General features: G+C 42.4%; 2 protein-coding genes across 9 annotated transcripts in view; one reads left to right on the forward strand and one right to left on the reverse strand.

Moving 5' to 3' along the window:
* The window catches only part of LOC121869952 (polyamine-transporting ATPase 13A2-like), a 193532-nt gene extending 184267 nt beyond the window's left edge, over window positions 1-9265 (forward strand). For 4 of the 6 annotated variants that reach the window (XM_042371553.1, XM_042371556.1, XM_042371555.1 and 1 more), the window contains exons 26-27: window positions 2750-3055; window positions 7440-9265. In XM_042371553.1, coding sequence (XP_042227487.1) covers window positions 2750-3055; window positions 7440-7664 — 531 coding nt within the window. In that variant the 3' untranslated portion in view covers window positions 7665-9265. The remainder of the gene's footprint in view (window positions 1-2749; window positions 3056-7439) is intronic. The other 2 variants (XM_042371557.1, XM_042371558.1) reach the window with 2 other exon arrangements.
* Window positions 9266-17788: 8523 nt separating this feature from the next.
* LOC121869954 (AP-4 complex subunit mu-1-like) overlaps window positions 17789-26989 on the reverse strand; it is a 46734-nt gene continuing 37533 nt past the window's right edge. For all 3 annotated transcript variants that reach the window (XM_042371561.1, XM_042371560.1, XM_042371562.1), the window contains 2 exons: window positions 21111-21330; window positions 17789-18075 (listed from right to left, as the gene is read on the reverse strand). In XM_042371561.1, the coding sequence (XP_042227495.1) occupies window positions 17896-18075; window positions 21111-21330 (400 nt within the window). In that variant the 3' untranslated portion in view covers window positions 17789-17895. The remainder of the gene's footprint in view (window positions 18076-21110; window positions 21331-26989) is intronic.

Genomic DNA, 26989 nt, shown 5'->3' on the forward strand with positions numbered 1-26989 from the left:
CGGGGATGGAGGCTGGTTCCGAGGCAGAGGGCAGATTACTGGCCCTCAGGTGAATCACCATTACTAGGTGAATCACCATCACTGTCACTTACAGTTGTCAGGGCTTCCCTGACAAATCCCTCAAAGTCACCTTCACTGTCACTATCACTGGCTTGGGCTGGCTGTGGTGGGTTGCGGGCGAAGAAATCTGTTATGCTTTGCTGACGGCTGGCGTTGATGTTGTCGTGATACACCTTGATGTACGGCTCCATAGCCTGCACCAGCCGGGTATGGAAGACTTCATAGCGGTCATCGTCATTGTCGCGGGAAAGGAAGGACTTCATCTTCTCTGCACACTCCATGGCACCCTTAATATCACTATGACTTAAATTGTGTTCTTCGGAGACTGACGCACCTTCTTCCTCCTCTTCACTGACGTGTTCTTCTTCCAACATCTCGTCGGCAGTCACTTCAGGATCTCTGATCACCTCCAGGATGTCGTCGTTGGTGGTCTCGGAGAAGCCTGGAACTGTAACAGTCTGCGCAGCTTCTCTGGCAAGGTCCACTGCTACTGCAACATTCTGAACCTCACCAGTCACAGATTGACTCCTCCTCTCACCTGGTATTCCATGCAACACATGTCTCCATGCGTGACGAATTGTAGCAATAGACAGCTGATCCCATGACTCCACCAAGAAGTCCACAGCTTTCTTGATGTTAAATACTCTCCAGAATTGTTTGAAGAGTATTTTTTGCTGTTCTAACTGTTGATCCTCATCTTCTTCGCTCTTGCTATCGGTGGTGGTGTCACTCAGGTTACGCAACTCTTCCCTGGTGTTGGTGTAGTCGTTCAGGAGCTGGAATTTTTTTGTTGAGAATGCAGCTTTCACATTGCAAATCAACTCCTGGTCCATGGGCTGGATTAAAGACGTAGTGTTGGGAGGAAGGAAGACCACTTTTACGTTGGGGTGACGATCTAACAGTAGGGGCGAGTGTCCTGGTGCGTTGTCCAGCAGCAACAAAATATTAAATGGGACATTCTGTCGCTCACAGAATTTCTTTACATCGGGAACAAAACAGTCATCAAACCAGGAGAGGGACAGTGTAGAGAACATCCATGCCTTACGTGCGGTCAGCCAGTGGACATTTAGCTTGGTCATGTCCATGCTCTTGTAGGCGTGCGGCTTGCGGGCTGTGTGGATCACCGATAACTTGAGCTTACAGGTACCGGAGGCATTGGTGGTAAACAGGACGGTGATGCGTTCCTTCTGCATTTTCCGGCCCCGAATCCTGCTGGCATTCTTCACAACGAAGGACTTGGAAGGTAGTTTTTTCCAGAAAAGACCAGATTCGTCCATGTTAAACACCTGGTCGTCACTGTACTGTCCTTCCTCCATAATCTCACGTAAAAACGGAGGAAATTCCCGAGCCGCAGCACGATCAGCACTCGCTTCTTCACCACCAATGTTTATATTGGTGATCTTGTTCCGGATCTTAAACCTCTGTAACCACCCAGAGGAAGCATTAAAGGGTTTGGGCTCTGAAGTTCCCATCTTTCGTGCCACTGCCATGTACAGTTCACGTGCGTAGTCCTTAACAGAGCGCGTGTCGACCGCCATGTTCCGTCGCGCCTGACGCACCAAGTACCTCACAAGTAATTTTTCTGTCTTGAGAAGCACCTGGTTGTGAAAATACTTGATCATAGAAGCACCTGTAGACTTTGTGATCTTCATGTGCTCCTTTATCTTGGCTGAATCCTTCTTTATAGTCCGGATCGTAGATTCGTTCACGCCATGCTGGCGCGCCAAATCAACCTGCCTTGTTCCTTTCTCCAACTCTTGGATGATGCTATACTTCACCTCGTAGCTTAAGGAACGTCGTGTCTTCTTTGGTTTAGTGCCGCTGGGTCCAGGTAAGGAAAGGTCTCTCTCTGGGGGTGGTGGTCCGGCGGAAGCCATTTTACGGAACAATGGATGCGCGTTTACACGGAGTGGCCTTGAGGGATGAAACTGCCGCGGCTAGGTCAAGCGTCGTCTTTCCTCCCTCCCTCCCTCCCTCCGGGTGGACACGTCATAATACTTTAAGCCAATTACAGCTAGCAGCAGAGGGGGGTAGGGATGCATGGCCAATCACAGGTCTGATACGTCATATGACGTCAGTGATAACGCAACAAAGACACACACTGCGCAACCTTACCGCGCCGCTTGCCCAAGCGGAGGGAGGAGGAGGGAGAGGCAGGCAGGCAGGCGGGCGGGTGGCGGGTGGGGCGAATCTAAAAATAGCGTCGCGCCGGACACTCTCCGCGTAATGGGGTTCACGTACCGGGTAATGTGAGCACGTGAGGTTCTGGCAAGGCACCGCGTTAACGTGGAAACGCGGAATGCGGGACCGCGTAAAGTGAGGGTTAACTGTATACACATATATATATAATTTATTTATTTTTTTTTTTTTGTTCCAATTGCATCGGAACTCATAGTCTCTCATGCTTTTCTTAATCCTTTGGGAAAAAAATATATCAGTAACAAACCAGTTAAAGGCATATTTACATCCAAGAGTCACTGTTGATGCAAGTACATACAGTACTAGGGAATGCACCAAGTGGAATCTCATCCCAAAAGCTCTTATGTCCATATTCATTTGCAAGTGAACTTTATTGTCTTTTGACAATTATTAACTGAATTTCCAAATTGAATGAAAGGAGCTTCTACCATTGATCAGATTTACCCATGTTTTCAAACTTGTGTTAAAAATGCGACTCTCATTTCAACAGGAAGATCTGTCTCAAAACCACGAGCAGACATGGACACCACCACTAGTGCACACAAACTCCTCTCAAGAACAAGAAGAGTTGCAGGCATCTACAGACGAAAAGAATGAGGTAGGGCTGCAAGAGGAAACAGAGTGGGGAAGGGGAGAAACTGATAATTTAGAAGAAATGGGGCTAGGAAGGATAGAGTGGTGCATAAAAAATCCTGATGGAGAGGATGACGACAATACTAGCCTGATGGAACACATGGATATTGCATGGCAACGTATGTCTGGGTATCACCTGCAACCCTCCTTCACCAACTGGAAGGTGAGCATCAGTACCACTGTTGCTGTGGTAGGATGATCAACCTCTTGTCACACAATAACTACATGCCAGTACTATGAGCTTTTGTGACATGTCCTTTGCTTTATTTCTCCAAGTGTTGCAGTGCATTGGTTAATATGCTCCCCCCCCCATCCTGAATTGATATTAATTGCATCTAATGATTTTTTATTCAGACCTTGGATATAGGGATATAGGTTTAGAACCACTAGTCCATAGATTGTACAAAAGAATAATAATGATAAAATTACAGTACAGATAAAAAAGTCAAATAAGATTTTTGGTAAGTTTGGACAACTTTACATAGTATGAAATTTTAGGTAATGTAATATACAGTATTGCAGAAACAGAAGATACAATGAAGGAATGGGAGGCTGCTTGAATATAAGATGACCTTCAGTACAGGCCTGGGCAATGCAAGGGAAGAGCAGACTTGTAAAGTAACAAAATAAATTTGCTTGATACTGTACTCAAGTAACATTTTTGGGTATCTACTGTACTTTTTAAAAAATACAAATTTTTTTTAGTACTTTTACTTAAGCATTTTTTTTTTTTTTTACGGGTATTAGCCCACCCGGACACAGGTCACCGACCCACATCAGGGCTCGGGGGGCGAAAACGTAATAGTAACAGTAACAGTAATAGTAATAGTAATAATAGTAATAATAATAATAATAATAATAATAATAATAATAATAATAATAATATTATTAATATTATTAATATTATTAATATTATTATTAATATTAATATTAATATTAATATTAATATTAATAATAATATTAATAATATTAATAATATTAATATTAATATTAATAATAATAATAATAATAATAATAATAATAATAATAATAATAATAATAATAATAACAATAATTCAGATAAGTAAAATTTATAATAAAAAATACAAAAATAAAAATAAAATAATGATAACAAGAATAATAATGAAAACACTGCAATAATAATAATAATAATAATAATAATAAGGAACCATAAAGAAATTTAAAAAAAAGATCATTAGTGAGAAACGATATATGTATGTTGTGTTGTCAATAGCAAGAGAAACAATTGAGACCCTGCAATTGTGTGTAGATGAGGCAGAAAGTCAGCTCAGCAACCTGGGACTTGGTCACAATTTTTGTGATGCCATGTGGCAGCAGGGTCTACCATTAGACAACACATTATGCTTCCAATATCTTCCCAGGCGGTAGTACCTCCCTGTTTGGTAGTTGCCTACTACCTACTGCCTGACAATAAAAGTTTTTTTTTTTTTCGTGCTGGTCAAGCCCCGACCAGAGGTTAGCTAGACCCCTGGACAACAATTGAAAAAAAAAGGTTTTTTCTAAAAAAACCCCAGTTTTTGTGATATAGTCCAGAATGTGACGTCTAGCTTATACCTAGGTATGTAAATGCCTAGCATTAACTCGCCAGGTCAACATACAGGCAATTAAAACATCTAATAATTACTTAAATACGTAATATTAGGAGGACACGTCGCAACCTGGCATTTAATTGCAATTTTCCAAACCCCCTCCCGCACCCTCCATCACACGCATTGCTACCGTCATCTCTTGCCCTAGAGCGAGCAGTAAACAAATGTCAGCTCTCAAGGGGTGGAGATGGGTGGGATGTCGACGTCGCATTCTGGACTAAATCACAAAAACTGTTTTTTAGAAAAAAATGGCTTTTTATTCAATCCAGAATGCGACATCTAGCTTTGATTACCCAAGCAAGGGGTGGAGAGGGAGGTGACATTGCGTATAAGGCTCCGCTAGCTGAGGTCAAGATTATAATTATAAACTTTTTTGAATATTTTCCAATATTAGGACCATTTACCGGAAGATAAAATGTTAATTTACAGTGGGGTATGCTATAATGAATCTAATTGGTTCTAGAACCTTGTTCGTTATAGGATTAATCCGTTCCAGGCCCCCAAATACAACCACTTAACACTGAAAAATAATATAAAATTGTAAAAATTGTAAAAAAGTGCATAAATATGCATCTAAACCCCTGAAATAAAGAATATCATTAATACTTGTAATAAAGAAAACAATAAAGTGGTAAAAAAAAAAAATTTTTTTTTTTTTTTAATCGTTGTAGGAGTTTCGTTCGTTATAGCATTCTCAATTTTATAGGTAAAACCGTTCATTATAGGAATATTCGTAGTAGGATCCGTTCGTTATAGCATACCCCACTGTACATATCCCAATTAGGATATTCACTTTATTCTGATGAGGAAGAAGAAGGTTCCTGGTTGTGGAGATTAACTAGGTGGGGGAGGGGACCCCAGTTCCACCACATGTGAAGCATCTTTCAGAGATTGATGAAGATAGCTGTTTTGAAAGGGTTTTGAAGATTTCCAAAAGCCCACTTCTTTGATCTGATTGAGGCTCATATGCTGCAGAAAGACCACAGACCCTACATATTTCCTGGTGTCATGTGCCAAAAGTTTTGCCAGGGTCTGCTTGACTCACTAACTGAGATAAATATTTTGTCATTTGACCAGGAGACAATTTCTTACCATCCTGTGATGAGAATACATAGGGGCCTCGATTAGCGAATCTGGTCAACCATTCTTGAAGAATCTTAACTGGGCACAATATATGAGGGTGACATCTTCCTCAGAAAATACCAATAATGATGGATGATTGGAAATTGAAATCAGCTCACTGATTCTCATACCTGTTGCTATTGCAAGGAAGGAAGGCTGCCTTCTGGAACAATCTATTCCGGTTCAGATTTATATTGTAATTAGGCCCCATAAGAAATTTAGTAACTTTAGCTAGAGACCAAGGTGGGATTCTCTTAGGCCAAGGGGGTCTCTGAATGAAAAAAGGACGATCTGAGGGGATCTTCTTCACGGTGACATTTAGGGGAAGCAATAATTTTTGAAAAATCTAGTTAATCAAGGATTTCTTGTTATATTTTACTCATATTTTAGGGTAATTACTCTGTAGTAGTAAGTAAATGAATGTTAAAGTAATTTGACATTGGACTGACGGATTATTTCTTAATTTATTATAACAATTCTTCTTCTATAACTAGGTAAGGCTCCCATTAACACAAAAAGTATACATTTTCTTTAATTATGTTATTATGCTGTCCTTAGACTGGTCTTTATGATACTTTTAAAGTACAGAATACCCTCATTAATTCAGCAAAAGGGGGGCTCTGGGTCACTCAAATTACCAAAAAATCCGATTCTAAAGAGATGGTGAGAGCTGGCAACATTGTTAAGGAGTTCAAGAATGATCACTTGATACTGCTCTGTAAACATGAGACGGGGAATATATTATGGCGCAATTCCTCATCTGGGATATTTTGGGGGAAAATTAATTATTTTTCAATACTGTTTTATTAACCCACCACCAAATGAACATAAATAACATGGGAATAATGGCGAAATTGCATGCTGTCATTATAAAGGAATTGCAGGATGACAGCATGGGAGGTGGCGAGTTATTCTCCCCCCCCCCCCTCTCCAGCTACAGACCCAAATGTAGTTTTGTATCTTAATATAATTCATATTTTATTCCTAAAATTCATTCATCTTAGTCTATTTCATAATTTAGTCCTATAATCGACTTTTCACAACCGCATGGTTATTTCAGATTCATTCTAAATTAAAATTGTTGATTTGGAGATTGTGGAAATACAGTATCTGACATCTCCCGAGGAATTGTTGAGGGAGGCCTTATATAAAATTATTAATGGAATATTGGCAAAGACTGCAGAGAACACATAGTGACAAAATTTACACCATTTAAGATAATTAACAATATTTTAGGGTAATTTGATCTTAGGGCATTTCAGAAATAAATTTAGGTTAAGTATATACTGTATGTGTAATGATTGAAGGTATGACACAGCTGCTTAGGCACCACAGAGTCATGTGTCATGGCAAACCCGAACAGATGGTAGTGATTGCTTACCTTTCTGATTCTTCAGTGTATGTATATCTTGTCATGTATTTCATACACAAAATTATTAAAAATATTTCATAAAACTACCTGTTGGTAATATGCATCCATATGGTGTACAGAGTATATGAAATATAAATGAATTCCATGCATTGACATTAAACAGGTATACCCTGTACAGGATATAGGCATTTCAAAATCCAAAAATATCCCAAATCTGAGACCCTTTTCAGCCCCAAGCATTTTGGATAAGGGATACCCAACCTGTACTAACTTACCAGTACTTTACATTCATGTTATCTCTGTTACTATTTGGTGCTGATTTTGTATTATGTACTTTAATAAACAGTATATTTGATTATCTATATATGAACTCTCACATTCAAATTTACAAAAAACTCTTTATCACAATTAATTTTTTATTTAATTTTTTCCCCCATGTTCAGACTGATCTCTCCGGCACCAGTACAAGTAGCAGACCTGTCAGCATTGTAAAAGGAACATGTTTACAAGAACAAATATATGATGTACCCAAACCACCAAGACCAGTGGGAGAACCATACTCACCTGCTGCCCCTACAGGAACAATTTCAAATGAATTACCCGAACTGCCATTACATTTACCAAGTGATGCTACTGTAGAGTGGAAAAATGAAGAAAGTACCTGCTAATATTTTTTATACAATGACAGTGTAAGAAGATATGACTGCTGTATTTCTTACAGACTGATATCCCATGTTGGATGAAGTGCCATTTTAAATGATGTACAGTAAATGGAGGGAAAAAGTTATCATTTGGAATTGACAGTCTTGACTGAAATTATACAATCAACATTTAAATAATTACGGTATTACACAGTATTGTACAATAAAAGTTGTGATGTTGAGAAACAATGCATAAACACAGTATTGAGCAGCAGTTCTTGTTCTTTTTAGTTTATTTACTAAGTACTGTATGGACAGCCCTTTTCTCATCTCATATCTAACAAGTGCAAATGTAATTATTTTTGTACTGTATTGCAATTAGCTTCACTAAAATACTTGATAGAGATCATTACAGTTTCTATATTGGATGACTGACTCAATAACAATGATAACTTGATTATATCTCTGCATTAAACTTAAAATTACTTATTATCAGAGAAACAACCAAAAAATGCTGCAGTAAATAAAATTGAAATACAGGGTATACTGTATTTACCTACAGCTAATACAATTATATCCACATTGTTATAAAATTTTATGACAACAAATAGTTTTCAAATAAATTATAAAATTTTCAACAGGGCATGAAATACTTTGCTTTTGAGGTGTAAAATAGGGTACAAAGTGCCATCTCAATAACACATTAGGCCACTTTTAGTTACCATTGACACCAGCACATGTACAGTACAAGGTAAAAAGCAAATCCTTTACTGAGAGGTATTTATACTTTACAGTACTATCTGCCCACAGACTATAATTAACATAATACATTTTAAAACTTGCATATACAGTAGTACATTGAGACCTCAATGGATTTCATTGAAGTGAAATATTTGGTTCACATCAAATGTTGCTTGTACAGTACAATAATATTGGTAACTGTCTATGGTATAGGGCTGGAAGTTCCCACCACCTCATGACAGCCTGGCTGTGTCATGAAGTATTATAGTTCAGTAGCAAGATGCATTATTCAAGTGAACAATGCAATTGCATTTAATGTGGGTCTTCACTCGATCATACTGGTAACAAGGCAGTCACTGGTGGGCTGGCTGTCTTTATGACAGTGAGGATATTAACTTTAGTTTTCACCAGTTGACCTTCACAGCTGAAATGTCAATCTATTGAACCGCTTACCTCTTAATCCTATTGCCCCATTTGATCTGCCAGTACTGCATAACCGTAACAAGGCAGTCACTGGTGGGCTGGCTGTCTTTATGACAGTGAGGATATTAACTTTAGTTTTCACCAGTTGACCTTCACAGCTGAAATGTCAATCTATTGAACCGCTTACCTCTCAATCCTATTGCCCCATTTGATCTGCCAATACTGCATATCCTCACTAGGTAGTCAACATAGTTTTCTGCTCTTTTATGTCTTGTCTGTGGCAGTGAATGCTCTTTGCACTTTTTGTAACTACAGCCCTGTACAGTATATTCTTCAGTTCAGCTTAGTTACACAGTCTATTGTATAGATATGTACATACCAAGATATGTGAACACGCCTGACGCCAGGACTCTTGTTACCATTCATTGTACCATTTATTCACATGTCCGTATTACTACATATTATTATAGCATGTCTGATGTCTATGCTTATGTCTAATGCCTATGTTCATTTACTATGTCCCGATGTACTATGTCTGTACCGCGCTAGTCGAGTAATTAGAAGACCCCATTTATTGTCCTAGGAATGTCTAGCAACTCCCCTTGCCTAGCTAGCTAATTTCCCTCAGATCGGCTCCGGCCTACCTACGGTCCGGGGTCCCTAGTAATCGCTCCTGTATCGGTTGGCTATCACGCCCAGTCTTGTACACTTATTGAATATACCTACTGCTCGTGCCCTGGAGTTTCAAGAACCTTGTCCTGGATTACACCACACCACATGGCGCAGTTTGAGTAGCTCCAACACGACAGTTTACAAGCATCAAGAGCCGGCCCCGTCTGTTTCCCGGCCTCGTGTTTCCCGCCCAGAAGATATACTCCACAGTGCCCCTGGATTTAAAGTGCTTTGTGACCTTGTGAAGTGCCCTAAGTGAAGTGCAGTGCCTTTCATGTCTCTTTGCTATGTTTCTGCGGCCCTACAGGTAGCAGACACGCCTTCAGCCCAGTTTCCAAGACAGCACTTCCGGCATACATCCTCCATCTACGCCGGCCCGCAAGCCACTGCCCGCGTCCCCTCCACTGAGTCATCACCAGCATCTCGCCCGGGCGCGCGGAGGAATACACCGCCGCCAGCCGCCTCCTCTCACTTCACAAATATTACAGTCAGTACTCTTTTACTTGCCAGCCAGTTCCTGCACTTAAGCAAATCCATTGGCGAAAATATAGCACTTCACCTTATTCTCCTTGTCTTTCCCATCGCAACAATACCAAACACGAGATGTCTGACCACGACGATTTGCTGGGAAATTTATATGAGGATTATGAGGAAGACGACGCCTCACACGCCGGGCGCGCCAAATTCAAAGGATGGGAGCCAGGATATACGTCGGTTAATCCACTTCCTACAAGTTTCTCAAGAGAAGGAAGCCCAAAGACGTCAATTAGAGGAGGAAAAACGACGTCAAGAGGAATTGTCAAGACAGTCAGAGGAATCAGCTTACCGTCTTCAACTTCAACAACAACACCAAGCTGATAACCGCAAATTCCTGGACCTATTGGAATTGCTGGCAACGAGGACGACTTCACCAGCTGCCACAACCAATTCGCCAGCTTCAGCCTCTTCATCTATCCTTCAGACAACGCCTCCTCACACGTCACCTATCTCCCCTAGGTATGCCTCAGTGTCTTCTCAACCACCTGTTCCAGTCTCAACTCTCGTCGACCTCTCCGTGCCTCCTCCACCGCCTGCCGTCTCGAGTACACCCCTGCACAGCAAGTCTTCAGTTCCCAGCCCCCCACCTCTTCAATCTGATGCAACATATCAAGTATACCGTCAATGGCGACGTCGTTTCGAAGACTTTGCTGTTATGTCTGACCTCAATCGAATGCCCCCTCATAAACAACTCATCCAATTAAGATCGTGCATTTCCCTCGATGTTCAACGCCTCCTAGAGCACACGCTAGCCATCCCCCCTGACTCCCCCAGGTCAGTGACAGAGGTTTTAAACGCCTTGCAGAGTCATTTCCGTGGCCTCCGCAATGAAGCTTTGCGTCGTAGGGAGCTGCTATCCTGCAAACAAGCTTCTGGGGAATCATTCTCAGACTTCTATGCACGACTTAAGGACCTAGCAACCGAGGTGGACCTATGTACAGGCGATCCTGTAACCTGTGCTGAGATCCAGCTAAAGATGATCTTGCTGATGGGTGTACGTGACGAGGACCTGCTTCAGAAACTCCTCACCCTCGACGCCGCCTCTTCCCTCACCGACTTCGTCACCTGTTGCAGGTCGTATGAGGCCACAAGAGAGGCTGCCTCAGCTATACACTCATCGCCATCTCAAGTCCACGCCGTCTCCACCTACAAGAGGAATCAACGCCAGATGCAGACGACGTCCTCTCCACAGCCCCCGTCACAGTCACCAGTTTCTTCTCCCGAATCCTGCAGAAACTGTCAGCGCCAGCATGGTCCAGGAAAGTGCCCTGCGGCTGATAGTACATGTCGAAACTGTGGGTTTCAAGGCCATTGGCCCCGCACAACTCGATGTCCTGCCAACAAGGCCTCATGCAACGCTTGCAACAAGCAAGGACACTTCGCCAAGTGTTGCAGGTCCACCAAGAAGCCTCCATCTCCAGGTCAAAACGTCTCTTTACAGCCCGACAGAACGTCCACACCACCGTCTCCCAAGAACAACAAAGGATGCCGACGCGTGGATGATGCCTCGAGTGACAGGTCCCCCAAGCCCGTCAATGTTCGTCTGTCCTACGGTACCAACTCTTCCAACCTCCTGATGATACCTGACACGGGCGCGGACATCACGGTGATTGGACCAACACACCTGGACGCCCTCAACATCCCCAGGAGTAGCCTGTCACCCACAGCCATGAACGACGTGCTCACAGCGGACGGGTCCCCGATGTCTCCACCTTTGGGTTGCTTCAAGGCAACACTACAGCTCGGTCCCAAGTCTTGCCTTGCCACAGTCCACGTCCATGAGGGCATCCAAACCCCTCTCTTGTCATGTGGCCATTGTCAGGACTTGGCCATCGTCTCATCCGAGTTCCCAAAGCCCATCCTCGCTGTGACACACCTCAACAGGTGTGCAGAGATACCTGTTTCAGCCATGACCACACCTGCTGCCGCCCGGGAGTTCTTTTTTCGTCAGTTCAGCGACGTCCTTGTCTCCAAGCCCGACCTCCAGAAGACGCCGCTCAAGAAGATGACAGGCCCCCCGATGAGAATCCACCTCAAGCCTGGCGCGACGCCTTTCGCCATCCACACACCCAGGCCTATCCCCTTTGCCATACGGGACAAGGTGAAGGCAGAGCTCGATTCTCTGGTGCAGCAGGGGATCATCAGACACGCCGGTGAGGAGCCCTCCGAGTGGTGCCACCCTATGGTCTTGGCACCCAAGCCTGTAGGTGTTCGCATCACAGTGGACCTCACCCATCTCAACTCGCAGGTCTCCCGTCCCGCCCATCCATCGCCTACGCCCATCCAAGCAGTCCGCAGCGTCACCCCGTCTGCAAAGTTCTTTACCACGGCGGATGCACTACATGGGTACTGGCAAGTCAACCTGGCGGAAGAAGATCGCCACCTCACTACATTCATCACGCCCTACGGCCGCTTCCAACACTGCCGCGGACCCATGGGCTTCGCAGCAACGGGGGATGCGTACTGCCTCCGTGGGGATATGGCTCTGCAGGGTGTCACCAACTGCGTGAAGGTCGTAGATGACATCCTGCTCTTCGACGATGATCTCCCGGCCCACTTGAACCGAGTTCATCTGATGCTCACAAGATGTCGTGCCCATGGTATCACCCTGAACAAAGATAAATTTGTGGTCGCCGCCCCCCAAGTTAACTACTGCGGCTACAACATCTCGCCAGAGGGGATCTCAGCTGATGAGGAGAAGGTCAAGGCCATCAGGGACTTCCCTACTCCAGCGAACCTGACCGACCTTCGCTCATTTATGGGCCTGGTAAATCAGCTGGCCGACTTCTCCCCTAAAATCGCCACATCAGCCCAACCTCTACGCCCCCTCATGAGCCCCAAGCGCTCTTTCCTCTGGACTCCTGACCACGACCTAGCGTTCAGGAATGTTAAGAAGGCGTTGCTGTCACCACCAGTCCTGGCACCCTTCGACCCGTCCTTACCAGTGGTCCTCCAGACCGACGCCTCCCGTCTATACGGCCTCGGATATGCCCTCCTTCAAGACCACGGCCAGGGTAGACTGCGCTTAGTTCAGTGTGGCTCCAGGTTTTTGACGGACACGGAGACCAGATACGCCACCATTGAACTAGAGATGCTGGCAGTCGCCTGGGCTATGGCCAAGTGCCGCCTTTACCTGTTCGGCCTTGGGCATTTCACCCTCATGACGGACCATCGCCCGCTCATACCCATTCTTAATCACTACACGTTGGACGCCATCGAAAATCCTCGCCTCCAACGTCTCAAAGAGAAGACCGCCCCTTACGTCTTTACAGCTGTGTGGCGCGCCGGGAAGCTTCTGTGCATACCAGACGCCCTCTCCCGAGCCCCTGTTAGTCGCCCCACACCTGAAGATGAAGTCGACTGTACCACGGCCGCTGCTCACGTTCGGTCTTTAGTGACACACACAGCCACTTCTCTTGCTGACAAGACGACGACGACGCCCTCCATCGAAGACGATAGGACTCTCCAGGAGCTTCGCATCGCCGCCGCTCAAGACCCGGCATACGTCCAACTCCTCGACTACGTCTCCGCTGGATTCCCCACCAACCGCTACGACATTCACGCCTCCGCCCTCCCCTTCTGGAAGCTAAGGGATAGCCTCTATGCGGACGGAGAGCTGGTGTTGTACGGCCCCAGGATCGTCGTTCCCGCTGCCCTCCGCCGGCGCACCTTATCCCGCCTCCATGACAGCCACCGCGGCGTTGAAGCCACCAGGCGCAGAGCCCGTCAGACCGTCTTCTGGCCTGGTATTGACGCCGATATTAAGAGCACGGTTGAGGCCTGTGAGCCTTGCCAGCAACTCCAGCCCAGCCAGCAACAAGAGCCGTACCTGTGCAATGACCTCCCAAAGCGGCCCTTTGAGTCCGTGTCCGCCGACTTCTTTAATGTGGCCGGAAAGTCTTTCCTGGTGGTCGCCGACAGGCTCTCTGGATGGCCCGTGGTAGTTCCCTGTGGTCGGGACACCACCTCTTCCAGGGTCATCCGGATGTTTTGTTGCTTCTTCCGGGAAGTCGGAGTGCCTCTCCGCCTCCGAACCGACGGTGGGCCCCCGTTCAATAGCCACGAGTTCAAGAGCTTCGCCGAACGCTGGGGCGTCCACCACATCGTCACCTCCCCTCATTACCCGCAGGCGAATGGCCACGCCGAGGCAGCGGTAAAGTCCGTAAAATACCTCATCCTCAAGACAGCACCGACGGGGAACCTGGACTGCGAGGAGTTCGACAGGGGCCTACTGGAACTCCGTAACACCCCTACCCCTGCCGGACGCTCTCCTGCCCAGGTGTTGTATGGCCGCCCCCTTCGTACTTGTGTGCCTGCCCACCCCCAGTCCTTCTTAGATGAATGGCAGATCAAGGCGGACGAGTGTGACCGCCGTGAGGCTGCCCGGATGGCCCAAGTGACAAGCCACTATGACGCCCAAGCCCGCCCCCTTCCCAGGTTGGCCGTCGGCCAGCAAGTACGAATCCAGGACCCGACGTCACACCGCTGGGACAAGGTCGGGGTCGTCATGGGCCGTGGCGAGTCTCGTTCGTACCAAGTCCGCCTCCCCAGTGGTCGTGTGTGGTGGCGAAACAGACGCCACCTCCGCCCAGTGCCATCCTCTAGTGACGAACCTTCCTCCCCGTCCCCTGTGTCCCCTTGCCCAGACCAGGAACGAAGGTCGTCAGTTGATCCTCCCATTGTCCCTCGCCGCTCCCCCCGACTCATGGAAAAAGAGTCCGTAGCCGCTCGAGATTGCACTACGAGCGTAAAGGGGGAGGGAGGTGTATAGATATGTACATACCAAGATATGTGAACACGCCTGACGCCAGGACTCTTGTTACCATTCATTGTACCATTTATTCACATGTCCGTATTACTACATATTATTATAGCATGTCTGATGTCTATGCTTATGTCTAATGCCTATGTTCATTTACTATGTCCCGATGTACTATGTCTGTACCGCGCTAGTCGAGTAATTAGAAGACCCCATTTATTGTCCTAGGAATGTCTAGCAACTCCCCTTGCCTAGCTAGCTAATTTCCCTCAGATCGGCTCCGGCCTACCTACGGTCCGGGGTCCCTAGTAATCGCTCCTGTATCGGTTGGCTATCACGCCCAGTCTTGTACACTTATTGAATATACCTACTGCTCGTGCCCTGGAGTTTCAAGAACCTTGTCCTGGATTACACCACACCACATCTATGACAATGTTGAAATGATAGTGAGGATTGTCACAGTCTCTGATGATGAGTAGTTTGTAGTTCCATACTTTACCCTCTTGATATCTCTAAAGCCCCGTCCACACGATCGAGCAGTGCCCGGCAGGCTTTGCCTGTTTACCGGGCAAAGCCTGTGTTTTGTTGTACACACGGGGGTGGTTGGCGGCAGTCATAGTCAGGCGCCGGTAGGTGGTCGGCAGTGGTGGGTGCGGTACGATCACCATGGTGTGTCGCAGGAATAATCGCCTGACAGTTAAAGCGAAGAGCATAGCGTTGTGTACTATAATAATTGCTGCTATGTGCAAAAAGAAGAACCAAATGCAGAAAAGGGAATGGTGCAAAGAGTGGTTAGGTCGAAGAAAAGTATTGGGAAGTCATGCCACGATTTTACGTGAACTGCAAGATGGACTTGAACAAGACTTCACCAATTACATGAGAATGGACCCCAACACCTTTTACAAACTTCTAGCGAAAGTGGAACCATATAACAAAAAACAGGATACCAATATGAGGGAAAGTATATCTGCAGAGGCTCGTCTAGAGGCAACGCTCATATATCTTTCAACTGAGTGCACCTACACGCCACTTCAGTATAGAACGAGGATATCAAAACAAAGTTTGTCTCGCATATTACCTGCAACTTGTCAAGCCATGTATGAAGAACTCAAGGAAGATTACTTGCAGGTGAGATTTGTAGTACATAAAAATTCATTGAATAATGTTAGAATTATGATATGCATAGACAGGAAGCTATGGGACTAGAGTGAGGAGAGCGGCAGGAACGAAGAATACACACGAATGTCCTCATTACATAATACATAAACAATCTCCCGTTTATTGTCACGCCAATAATGTACATTGCATAAGCTTAGTTGGTTATACACTGGACATCTGGACCGAGCGGGGAACATATACGCATCACATTTGCAGTACTTAACTCAGGTTTTACAAAGTGCTAGCATACGTTCTGTCAGTATCTGTGTTCATACCTCACCGACTTGAGGTGGCGTAGTGATCAGCTGTTTTTGACAGTCACGTGAGGTTCCAATAATAACACGTGTCTTGTATTGCAGGATTGTGTAATGTTGAATATTAATGACAATATTATAGGAATGTCGGTTTTCCGGTTTTATCGTTTGTCTGGCAAAGTCGTCGCTCCATATCCGGCAGCAAACCACCAGGCAAGCGGACCATGATTTCGCTCAACGACGGGCACGGGCATTCCGCTGGTTTGCCCGCCAATGGGCATTTAGCGCATGCCCGCCGGGCACTGCTCGATCGTGTGGACGGGCCTCAAGAAATTTCTGATGACAATTAGCTAGTGGGACTGACTCATTGTCCATGTTAAGGATCTTATAAAACTGAGAGGTGCTGCAGCAAAAGGAAATACCAGCCTAATCTATGTGCTCAGTTGACTTGGGATTGTATTGTACAGTATATAATAGCTAAATTTACATATGTTTTGGAATTATAAGACTGGGGAGCTTTTCAGGAGGATGGTAAGTCACCAAAATCACTAGATATTATATAGGGAACCAAATCTGCAAAATTAGTGAGCCAATAAATTAATTCTGGGATTTTACCAAATTACTACAAGACTTCAGACTATTATTTTGAATTGACTTTCTACTTCAAGATTCTATGTTTGTTTCCTCAATTGGAACCTTGATAATCTTGCATAGTTAATACTGCAGTTGCCAAATTTGGGAATTTTCCTGTTTAAACTAGAAAAGTAAATGGCAACCTAACATTGCCCAACTTTACCCATGTTTTTATATGTAGCCTATATAGTAGCAATAAAGTATTTAACATTATTATTTATTCTTTTACCCAAATATCTTCCAAAATAAACAAAGCTGTAGGCAGGATCAATCATTTATGGAGCGTGAGGTGTCACCTTTCGGCCAGCAGATGTGGACGTATTAAGAGAGGCAGTTTTTTTTTAATGGGGAATAGCCCACCCGGGCACAGGTCATCGACCCACAACGGAGCCTGGGGGCAAAAAAATAAGAGTAAGAAGAAATTAAAACTAGAAGAGAAAAAGACCAAATTAATCTACACCACGAAGATGCCAGAAAACCAGCGTTTTGAAGTGAGACAGATTGTAAAAGTATGGAAACACAGAAGAAGACAAAGCATTCCACAGTTTGGTTGTGTGAGGAAAGAAGGATGTACTATTACGGGTTATTCTAGTGTGATCGACATCCACAGAAAAACGGTGGGCACCGCGCGTAAGACGCGTGTTACGAGCCCACAGCCTTACCTGCAATACACAGGATGCCAAATCCACCGAACATTGCCTGTTAAAGTACCTCCACCCCCACTTCTAATTCCTATCATCATCATCAACCAGGAACCTTCTACATACGCACCTCAAAATAAGTGTACTTTACTGCATTTTTTTTTACTTTGTACTTTTCTGTGAGCTGGAACCAATTACCCAATATCCTATTGAAGCAATGGATTCGGTTAACGAAATTTTCGGTTAACGAACGACTCTGTGGAACGAATTGTGTTCGTTAACCGAGGGACCACTGTACTTATTTAAGAAATTGGAGGATACTGAAATATATCCTGAAACAGCAGCAGGTTTTAATATTCAATAAAATCATATCACACATTATTTAAACAATGAGGCACCAAAAAGAGGCTCATATATAAAGCACACATTTATGATATACATCACGTAAGGCGGAGACTAACACTGTCGGAGGTTGTCAGGTAGCGTACCCATTTATTGAGGTTGTTGACTGAGGGAGTGAGCTTGACACTTTCGACTCGCACTCCAGAACACACCCACCTGGATACTTCAAATTCCAACTCACCAGACTCCACGACTGCATTACCTCCAGAGTCCACGAGCTGTGGTATAATAAAATTATATGTACTGTACTGTATCTTCTTCCTATACAGTATTTATAATAATATATAGTGAAAAATGTTAGATTGATTTTGAAAATTTCAATTTATGACCAAGAGTGACAGGGAAACATGTATGAGTATATTGTATTCTGTACCAGACTAATGCCTGGGTAAATTGGGCTGTAGAAGTTGTATTATGTATAGAATTTAACATTCATGACTACAAAGTCCTCAGGCAAATGATCCTTCTCAAAACTAAAACATTTTAATAATGAAAAAAAGTTTTTTGTTTTGCAGAAAAGAATAACAATTATGTCATTTGCATCAATTGAGGATGAGCTAATACAACAAAGAATTGAATTTTTGGACATCTTGTAATCTTTTTTGTTAAGGAAAGACAGAATAGTGATCATTTGATCTGCAGCGTTTGATTAATTGTGATGTGAAAATATAAATTTGATATATGTTGATGATTTATGATACACGATTTAAGACATACTGTATAGTGATAATTTGATACTCTAGAATCATTTTTGTGAATTAAAGACAAGAGAGAGCATCTGATTTGTAATGTTTGAATTGTGTGATTAACTGTACAGTATAATTGATTTGAAAATATAAATTTGATATTTTACATTACCAAGTTTTAGTCGTAATTTAAGAAGCAAAATGTTTATTTGTAGTGTCTGATTTGTTCAATCGTGTCATTTGAAAATATAATTTGATATACTGTACAGTATTATATTACTGTACTATACCAAGTTTTAGAAATTAAATGAGATAAGGAAACATTGAAAACCTGGAGCACATTGAAATTCCCAGCCCAGGAGTACACGAATACTAAATCCTTGATTGTACCCATCACATCTGCAAATCACAACTCAAGCAAACCTTATGACATTGATGGTTGGCACTGACTAAACAATTAGCACATCTCCCTTCCAACCATTGCCCTATAAAATGAGAGATCAGAAACAAAAGTTATCACTGAGAGCTGACTGAGGCTTGGTGTACTCGAGCCCATGCAACCTCATCTTCCTCTGTAAATCCAGGAACAACCTCAGTTTAGCCAAACTTAAAAAGAAACTTATTAGGTGGATGGAGGGTCTCTAATTCTCCTTATCACTTACTCAAAAAGTGAGATTTCCAGGATCAATCAATTATTCATACCAACATCAGTTCCAAGAAGACTTATGTGTTTGACACCAGATATAAGGAAAGTAGGAACGAGTCAAAGAAAAAGTGCTCTTGATGTCCCATTTTAAAACTGAGCTGGGATCACACATACTGTACCTGTATAGTTAAATATGTCTAAGAAGTAAAACCAAAGCTCCGAGGATCAACTTGTTGACTAAAATCTGAAAGTTAAATAAACCCAAATACAGTAGAACGTCGATTTAAAGTGATTGAATTTAAGATTATTGATTTAAAGCGACAACCACAATTAAGGACAATGTTTTAATTTAAAGCAAATCTTTACTATTTTGCGTGAGTCAATCTGGCGCATCATATTTTAAAATTTGTGCCTAATGTTTCTCTGGGCACGCCACACTGTCCTAAGGGCAAAGCTGTACTGTACAAGTACTCAAAATTATTTACTAATTGATTATTAAATTTTTGTCTAGTGCAAACTATAGCATGATTACATTCAAATTAATCACTATCTTATAAGAATTCCAGCAATGTAAATTATATTCTCCCCGGTCACTTCTGTGACATTTTATAAACAAAAAACAAAAACTAAATCTAAAGGACATAAATAAACAAATAAATACTTCACTAGACCTTCGGCACAACTGTCAAGCGTGTCGCTGTCACCTACCCCCCCCCCCTCCCCGCCCTAATCTTCCCAGCCAGGGTTGGGTGGTTATAGGCTTACAGTTTTTATCTTATATAATATCACAGACTAAAGTTAGGAGAATATAATTTGCATTGCTAGAATCCTTGCAAGACAGCAAATAATTTGAATATAAACATCATATATTTTGCACAAGATAAAATTTTAGCCCTTTGTAATAAAATTAATTAGAACATGTCAGTTCAGTGACATTTTATAAGAGAAAACTTAAAGTCACTCTTAAGGACAGATAATTAAATAAGCACTAGACCTTGGCATCAACTGTCAAACATATCCCCTCCCCCATCTTCCCATCAGCTGATCGCTATTAAACAGACCATTTCACGTCCCATAATTTTAGCTGTGTTGATTTATGAGTGTTTGTTTTAACATAATACTACAAAAAACAATGTTTTGTATATTCTAGGAGATGGGTTGAGGTGCATCTGGGTAGACTCAGTCTTTTTAGTATTTTGTGTTTCTCTCAAGTACGAAACTAAATTATTCCATTGAAACAACACTTCGATTTAGTGCGAATTCGGTTAAAAACAACCTCTCTTGGAAGGTATCTCGTGTTATATCGACATTCTACTGTAGTAAGGCAATCCTCCCCTTTAAGACGAGAGTCCCAGAAAGGAGACAAATGGTATGACTCCCAAGCCTTTAACCTTTGGGTATCCTGATGCTTCCATATGTTGCTCTTTTGGGCTTTATTGTTATGATAGGAAAGGATTCACTGAGTCAGGGATTAATTAACTGAAAATGAGTAATGTACAGTATTTACCAACAGTCACACATGTCAGGGATTCAAATGATAGGTTTTCAACCCTGCGGAGTGTGAACTGGATTTAAGGTTGCCTCAGATGTGTTTAGGATATAAAGAATCATTGATCCATTAGAGAACATATCCCTGTATTCATCCAAGCAGGCAAGCCTTGATTACATAATGATATACAATGAATTGGTTGGTTCCTCTTTTTTGCCTGAAACAGGTTAATATATTCAAATTGTTTGATAAACATATAGTCAGCACACCTTTTTCCATAAATATATACAATATTGTGCTGAAGTACTGCTAAGATTTATGAAGAATCTTGTAGGTAATTTCTATAATTCAGAGTGGTACTTGCTTGTTAAATATACCTTAATTCAAGACACAATCCAACAAACAATTACAATAATTTCTTCTAAGACTTACTCGAATAAATGCTTGAGCATAGCTGCCACCAGGGAACTGTGAAATAGTCCATGTGATAGCCTTATTGTCTGGTGAGAAGTGAACTGCCTGATCCCGTGGTCCTGAGGTCCTTGACATGACAGCAGCAGTGGTGGCTGGCGCAACTGTCCGGAAGGTGACCTGTGGTGCTACTGTGCCCATTCCTGTGTTGCTGGTCAACTTCAGTCTGAGCTCTGAATCACTGTGCAGCAAAACTTTGTTAATAACCGAGGTTATTCACATAAAAAGCAGACTACACAAGACTCAGATCTGACATCACACCGAACAAAATAACCTCTCAAAGCTGTATAAAAAGAGTTCAGTGGAAACTACATGAAAACTGGAGTACAGTAATTATTCCTAATAACAAAATTCCATTTAGTAAGAGTTAGATTTAGTGGAATGAATTTGTGCTGGTATTTGCTCCTTCATCTAATGGAGCCTTCCACTAGATCAGTAGTCCCCCAACCTTTTGTAAGCTCTGGGCCAGTTACATACTTTTTACATTTACTCTTGGACAGGATGTATGTATTTACCCCAGTGAGAAGGCTGGCTCTCTTTCTGGGCCTGGTCTGGGATAAATACACACGTCCTGTACACAACACTCAGGACAAATGAGCAGTTCCTCTCTCTCTCTCTCTCTCAAACTATAAAGTTGTATCAAGTTATTACATATTTTCATTAATTTCACTCTTACAAAGAATCCCAAATAATTCACAGTATTCTAATAAACCTATGGGGGCTCCACAATATGGTTTCACAAACTACAGGCTGAGGACCACTGCACGAGATGAAGGGATTTTCCGGTAGCACCCCTGTGGGCTCACATCATTGTTTTGGTGCAATCAGTCAGTTTCCCACTATGCATCGCCACATATTGTTATGGTTCCCAGGTTTTTTGTATTCTCCCAGCAGGTGTGCATATATACCACTATCATCATGCCTAAAGTGGGTGTCAAATCCAGTGAAGAGAAGAGGAAGAGAGTGCATTTCTCAATTTTACAGAAACTAGAAACTTCTATTAGTTACTTTGCTAATATCCTGTACAGGTTGACAACCCTTTATCCGAAATTCCGAAAACCGAAAAGCTCTATAACCAGTTTTTTGTGGGGCAATTTTTTTTTTTTTTTTTTAACAGGGATTATTAGCCCACCCAGGCATAGATCACTGACGCACATCGGGGCCTGGGGGGCGAAAATGTAATAGTAATAATAATTATAATAATAATAAATATTCATAGTAAATAAAATTTTTAATAAAAATACACCAAAATAAAATAATAATGATTACAATAATAATAATAATAATAATAATAATAATAATAATAATAATAATAATAATAAAATATAATAATAAAATTAATAATAATAATAATAACAATAATACTGTAATAATAAAATAATAATACAGTAAAGAAATACAAGAATGAAAAAAAGATCAAAAGTGAGAAACACGACCTAGACCTATGAATTATTATTATTATTATATATATATATATATATATATATATATATATATATATATATATATATATATATATATATATATATATATATACATACATACATACATACATACATACATACATACATACATACATACATACAGTATTACCCCGCCTAAGTTTCACTTAAGCATTTTACATATGCAGTGCCTTGCCAGAGCTGAACTTTCACTTAACGGATTTTTTTTCCCTTATCTGTAGCGGTGAAGTGTCCGGCTCAGATGCTATTTGGAATTTGCCCACAGCGCCCACCCCGCCACCCGCCCGCCTGCCTGCCTGTGCTCTCGCCTCTCCTCCTCCTCCCTCCGCTTGAGCAACCCTTGTAAGGTTGCGCAGTGTGTCTTTGTTAGCGTCACTGACGTCATATAGCGTGTCGGATATGATTGTGCATCCCTGCGCTGTAATTGGCTTAAAAGTAGTATGACGTATTTTGAGGAGGGAGGGAGGGAGGGAGGAGAGGCGACGCTTGACCTACTTGTGGCCAGTTTCATCCCCTCAAGGCCACCCCGTCGTTAGCATCATTGTTCCGTAAAATGGCTTCCGCCGGTTCACCATCGCCCCAGAAAGAGACCTTTCCTTACCTGGACCCATGACTTTAAAGCCAAAAAGAAGACCGCACGACGTTCATTGCATCGCTGTTCAAGATTTGGAGAAAAGGAGAAAACTGACGAAGTTGATCTCGCGCCAGCATGGCGATCTTGAATCTGATTAAATGATCAGGATGCAGCCAAGATCAAGAAACATGAAAATCACACAAAGTCTGCAGGTGCTTCATCTATCAGGTATTGCTTGGAGAACAGGGGTGCTGGCAAAAGTGGAAAAATTTGCTGGCGGGTTATTTGGTGCGTCCGAAGTAGCGGCCTTAACATGGCGGTGGTTTGTCGCTCAGTGCAGGAATACGCCGCGTGAGCTATCGCATAACCTGGTGACCGTAAAAACTGGGAATTGCAGAGCCCAAACCTTCAATGCTTCCTCTGGTTGGCTGCATAGGTTTAAGAAGGAACAAGATCCTGTATCAACATTGGTGGTGAGGCCCAGTGCTGACGTGTGACTGGGAATTTTCCTCCGTTTTCGTGAGATTATGGAGGAAGGACAGTACAGTGGCGACCAGGTGTTTAACATGGACGAATCTGGTCTTTTTCACGAAGTTACCTTCAAGACCTTCGTTGTCCAGTCTGCCAACAAGGTAAGGGGTCGGAAGTTGCAGAAAGAGCGCATCACGTCCTGTTTACCACCAATGCCTCCGGTACCTGTAAACCGAAGTTATCGGTGATTCACACAGCCCGCCAAACGCCGCCTACAAGAATATGGACGCCGACAAAGCTTAATGTCACTGGCTAACCGCTGCGTAAGGCGTGGATGTCCTCTTCTCTGTCCTCTTCTGGTTTGACAACTGTTTTGTTCGGCGTGAAGAAATTCTGCGAGCAACAGAATGTTCCATTCAATATTTTGTTGCTCCTTGACAACGCACCTGGACACTCGCCCCTACTTATGGATCAATCACCCCAACATAAAAGTGATACTTCCTTCCTCCCAACACTAAATCATTAATCCCAGCCCATGGACCAGAGTTGATCTGCAATGTGAAAGCTTCTGCGTACTCTGCAAAAGAAGTTCAAGCTCCTGAACGACTCTACCGCTTACCAAGGATGAGTTGCGTAAGCTGGGTGACGCACCGACAGCGAGAGCAAAGCTGACAAAAGGACAAGGAACAAGAGGTGACTCAAAACTTCTCGTCAAACAATTTTGGAAGAAGTTTAACGTTAAACAAGCTGTAGACTGTTGGTGGAGGCATGGGGAGATCTGCTGACTATTGCTCACGATTAGTCACGCACATGGAGACGTTGCATAGCATACCAGGTGAGAGAATGAACCTGGTCAGGTTCAGACTGTTGCAGTAACTTGATGGACCTTGCCAGAGAAGCTGCGCTCAATATTATTACAGCTGAAGGCTTCTCCGAGACCACCAATGAAGACATCCTGGAGGTGATCAAAGATCCTGGTGACTGCAGGAATGTTGGAAGAAGAACGCCAGTGAAGAGGAGAAGAAAGGTGCGTCATTCTCCGAAGAACCTGGTTTAAGTCATAGTGATATTAAGTGTGTCATAGAGTTTACAGAAAAAATTAAGTCCGTCCTTTCCCGCGTGTGTGATGAGCGCTATGAAGTCTTCCATACCCGACTGGTGCAGGCTATGGAGCCGTACATCAAGGTGTATCCGACAACATCAACACCAGCCGTCAGCAAAGCATAACGAGTTCTTAGCCGCCCAGCCCACCACAGCCAGCCCAAGCCAGTGATAGTGAAAGTGAAGATTTGACTTTGAGGATTTGTCAGGAAGCCCTGACAACCATAGTGACAGTGATGTTGATTCACCTAGTAATGGTAGATTCACCTGAGGGCCAGTAATCTGCCCTCTGCCTCGGAACAACCTCCATCCCGTATGCCGACCTCTCTTCTACTACGTAGAGTGTTCACAAAAATTTTTCGTTTTTAACCTATTCTTTATTTTTCCTATGTTAACCTTTATCTTTCCTAACTTCAACCTCTTCTATATTACATTTTTTCTATACCATCATAAAAGTTAAGATAAATTTTACTACAACATAGTTATGTGTCGTCAAAAAGTGGGTTGATATATATATATATATATATATATATATATATATATATATATATATATATATATATATATATATATATATATATATATATATATATATATAAAAACCTAATCATTCTGAAAACTGAAAAATTCCGAAAACCGAAATGCCTCTGGCCCCAAGGATTTCGGATAAAGGATTGTCAACCTGTATATGTAGGTGTAAAATAATAAGATGTGTACATTTGGATTGTTGGGAATGTTTACATTGAATTCGTGGCCTCGTAAGGCATTTCTGCCAGTTCCAACAGTTGTCAGGTGGATGACAACCTGCTCTCACTCTCAGTATTTTTATGAGTGGTTTGCAACAGTCTACTTACCCAGTACCCAAGAATGACATATGAATAGTATGAACAGCATCAAATATCACGTAAAGGAATCATTATAAGTAATAATACAAGTAGAACTCTCCATAACACACGTCGCCAGTCAGCTTTGAGATGGCTGCACATGTTACCATTATTAAATGTAATGAAACTATAGAAGCTGTGGAAAAATAATTTCAATACAGTACTCTTATGTGACTTAAAAATAAAAGAAAATATATTAAACTATAAAATAAGAAAAATGACGAGCATGGGTATGAAGGTATGGGAAATAGATGTATGTGTGAAGGTAGTGGGTGGTTTGTTAAGTGGGTCGGGTGACTTAGCTAATTTAGACTGGCAGTATTTAAATTTAAACACATGCACATTGCAGACACCTTTGATAAACTGTAGGTTTACTTTATCTTCTTCACCAGTTATTATCCAGTTAAATTTAGCAAAGTTTAAGCTTGGGTCAAAATAACAAAAATTTATTAGAGTACAGTATAGTCTCGATTTACGCGGTCAATTGAACCCGTGGAGGTCCGTGTAAACCGAGAAACGAGTAAACGAAATAACAGAACATATGGGATTAATTGAAATAGAGACTGGGCCGACCCCCCAAACTACACTTTTTCCAACACAATACATACGAAGTAGTAAAAATAACATCTTAATTTTATGATGGTATGCACACACAATTAATATTTAAGAGAAATACAGTCGCCGGTTAATGTCCATTCAAATAATGGACTCAACTCCATCCCCCCCCCCTATTCCCACCTCGCTGGCTCCCTACCCCCCACCTTCCCGAGAAATGTTTAGGGAAAAGGACTAGGCTTATAGGTTTAGTTATAAATAATACCTCAGACTAAAGTTAGGAGAATATAATTTACATTGCTGGATTCCTTGCAAGACAGCGAATAATTTGAATATAAACGTCATATATTTTGCACACAAGATAAAATTTTTGCCCTCTCTAATAAAATTCTTAAATTAGAAATAAAATTTGTATGTCTAATGCAAATTTTAGCTTGTTTATATTCAAATTAATCACTATCTTATAAGAATTCCAGCAATGTAAATTATATTCTGGCTAGGTAATTTCTATGAATTTTATGAGCTAAAAACAAAAATCTCAAGTAAATAAACAAATTATACTTCACCAGACACAATACATACGTTGTAGTAAAAATAACATCTTAATTTTATGATGGTATGCACAAACAATTAATATTTAAGAGAAATATCAATTATATTAGGTTTTTTAACACTTACGTTAGTAGAAGAGATGGCTGGGTACACGGGGATGGGGGGTTGGTTCTGAGGCAGAGGGCAGATTATTGGCCCTCACCTGTATCACTTGTATCACCTGTATCACTATCCACCACA

Source organism: Homarus americanus, unplaced genomic scaffold (assembly GCF_018991925.1).
Source record: "Homarus americanus isolate GMGI-L3 unplaced genomic scaffold, GMGI_Hamer_2.0 scaffold14467, whole genome shotgun sequence".
Taxonomy (NCBI): domain Eukaryota; kingdom Metazoa; phylum Arthropoda; class Malacostraca; order Decapoda; family Nephropidae; genus Homarus; species Homarus americanus.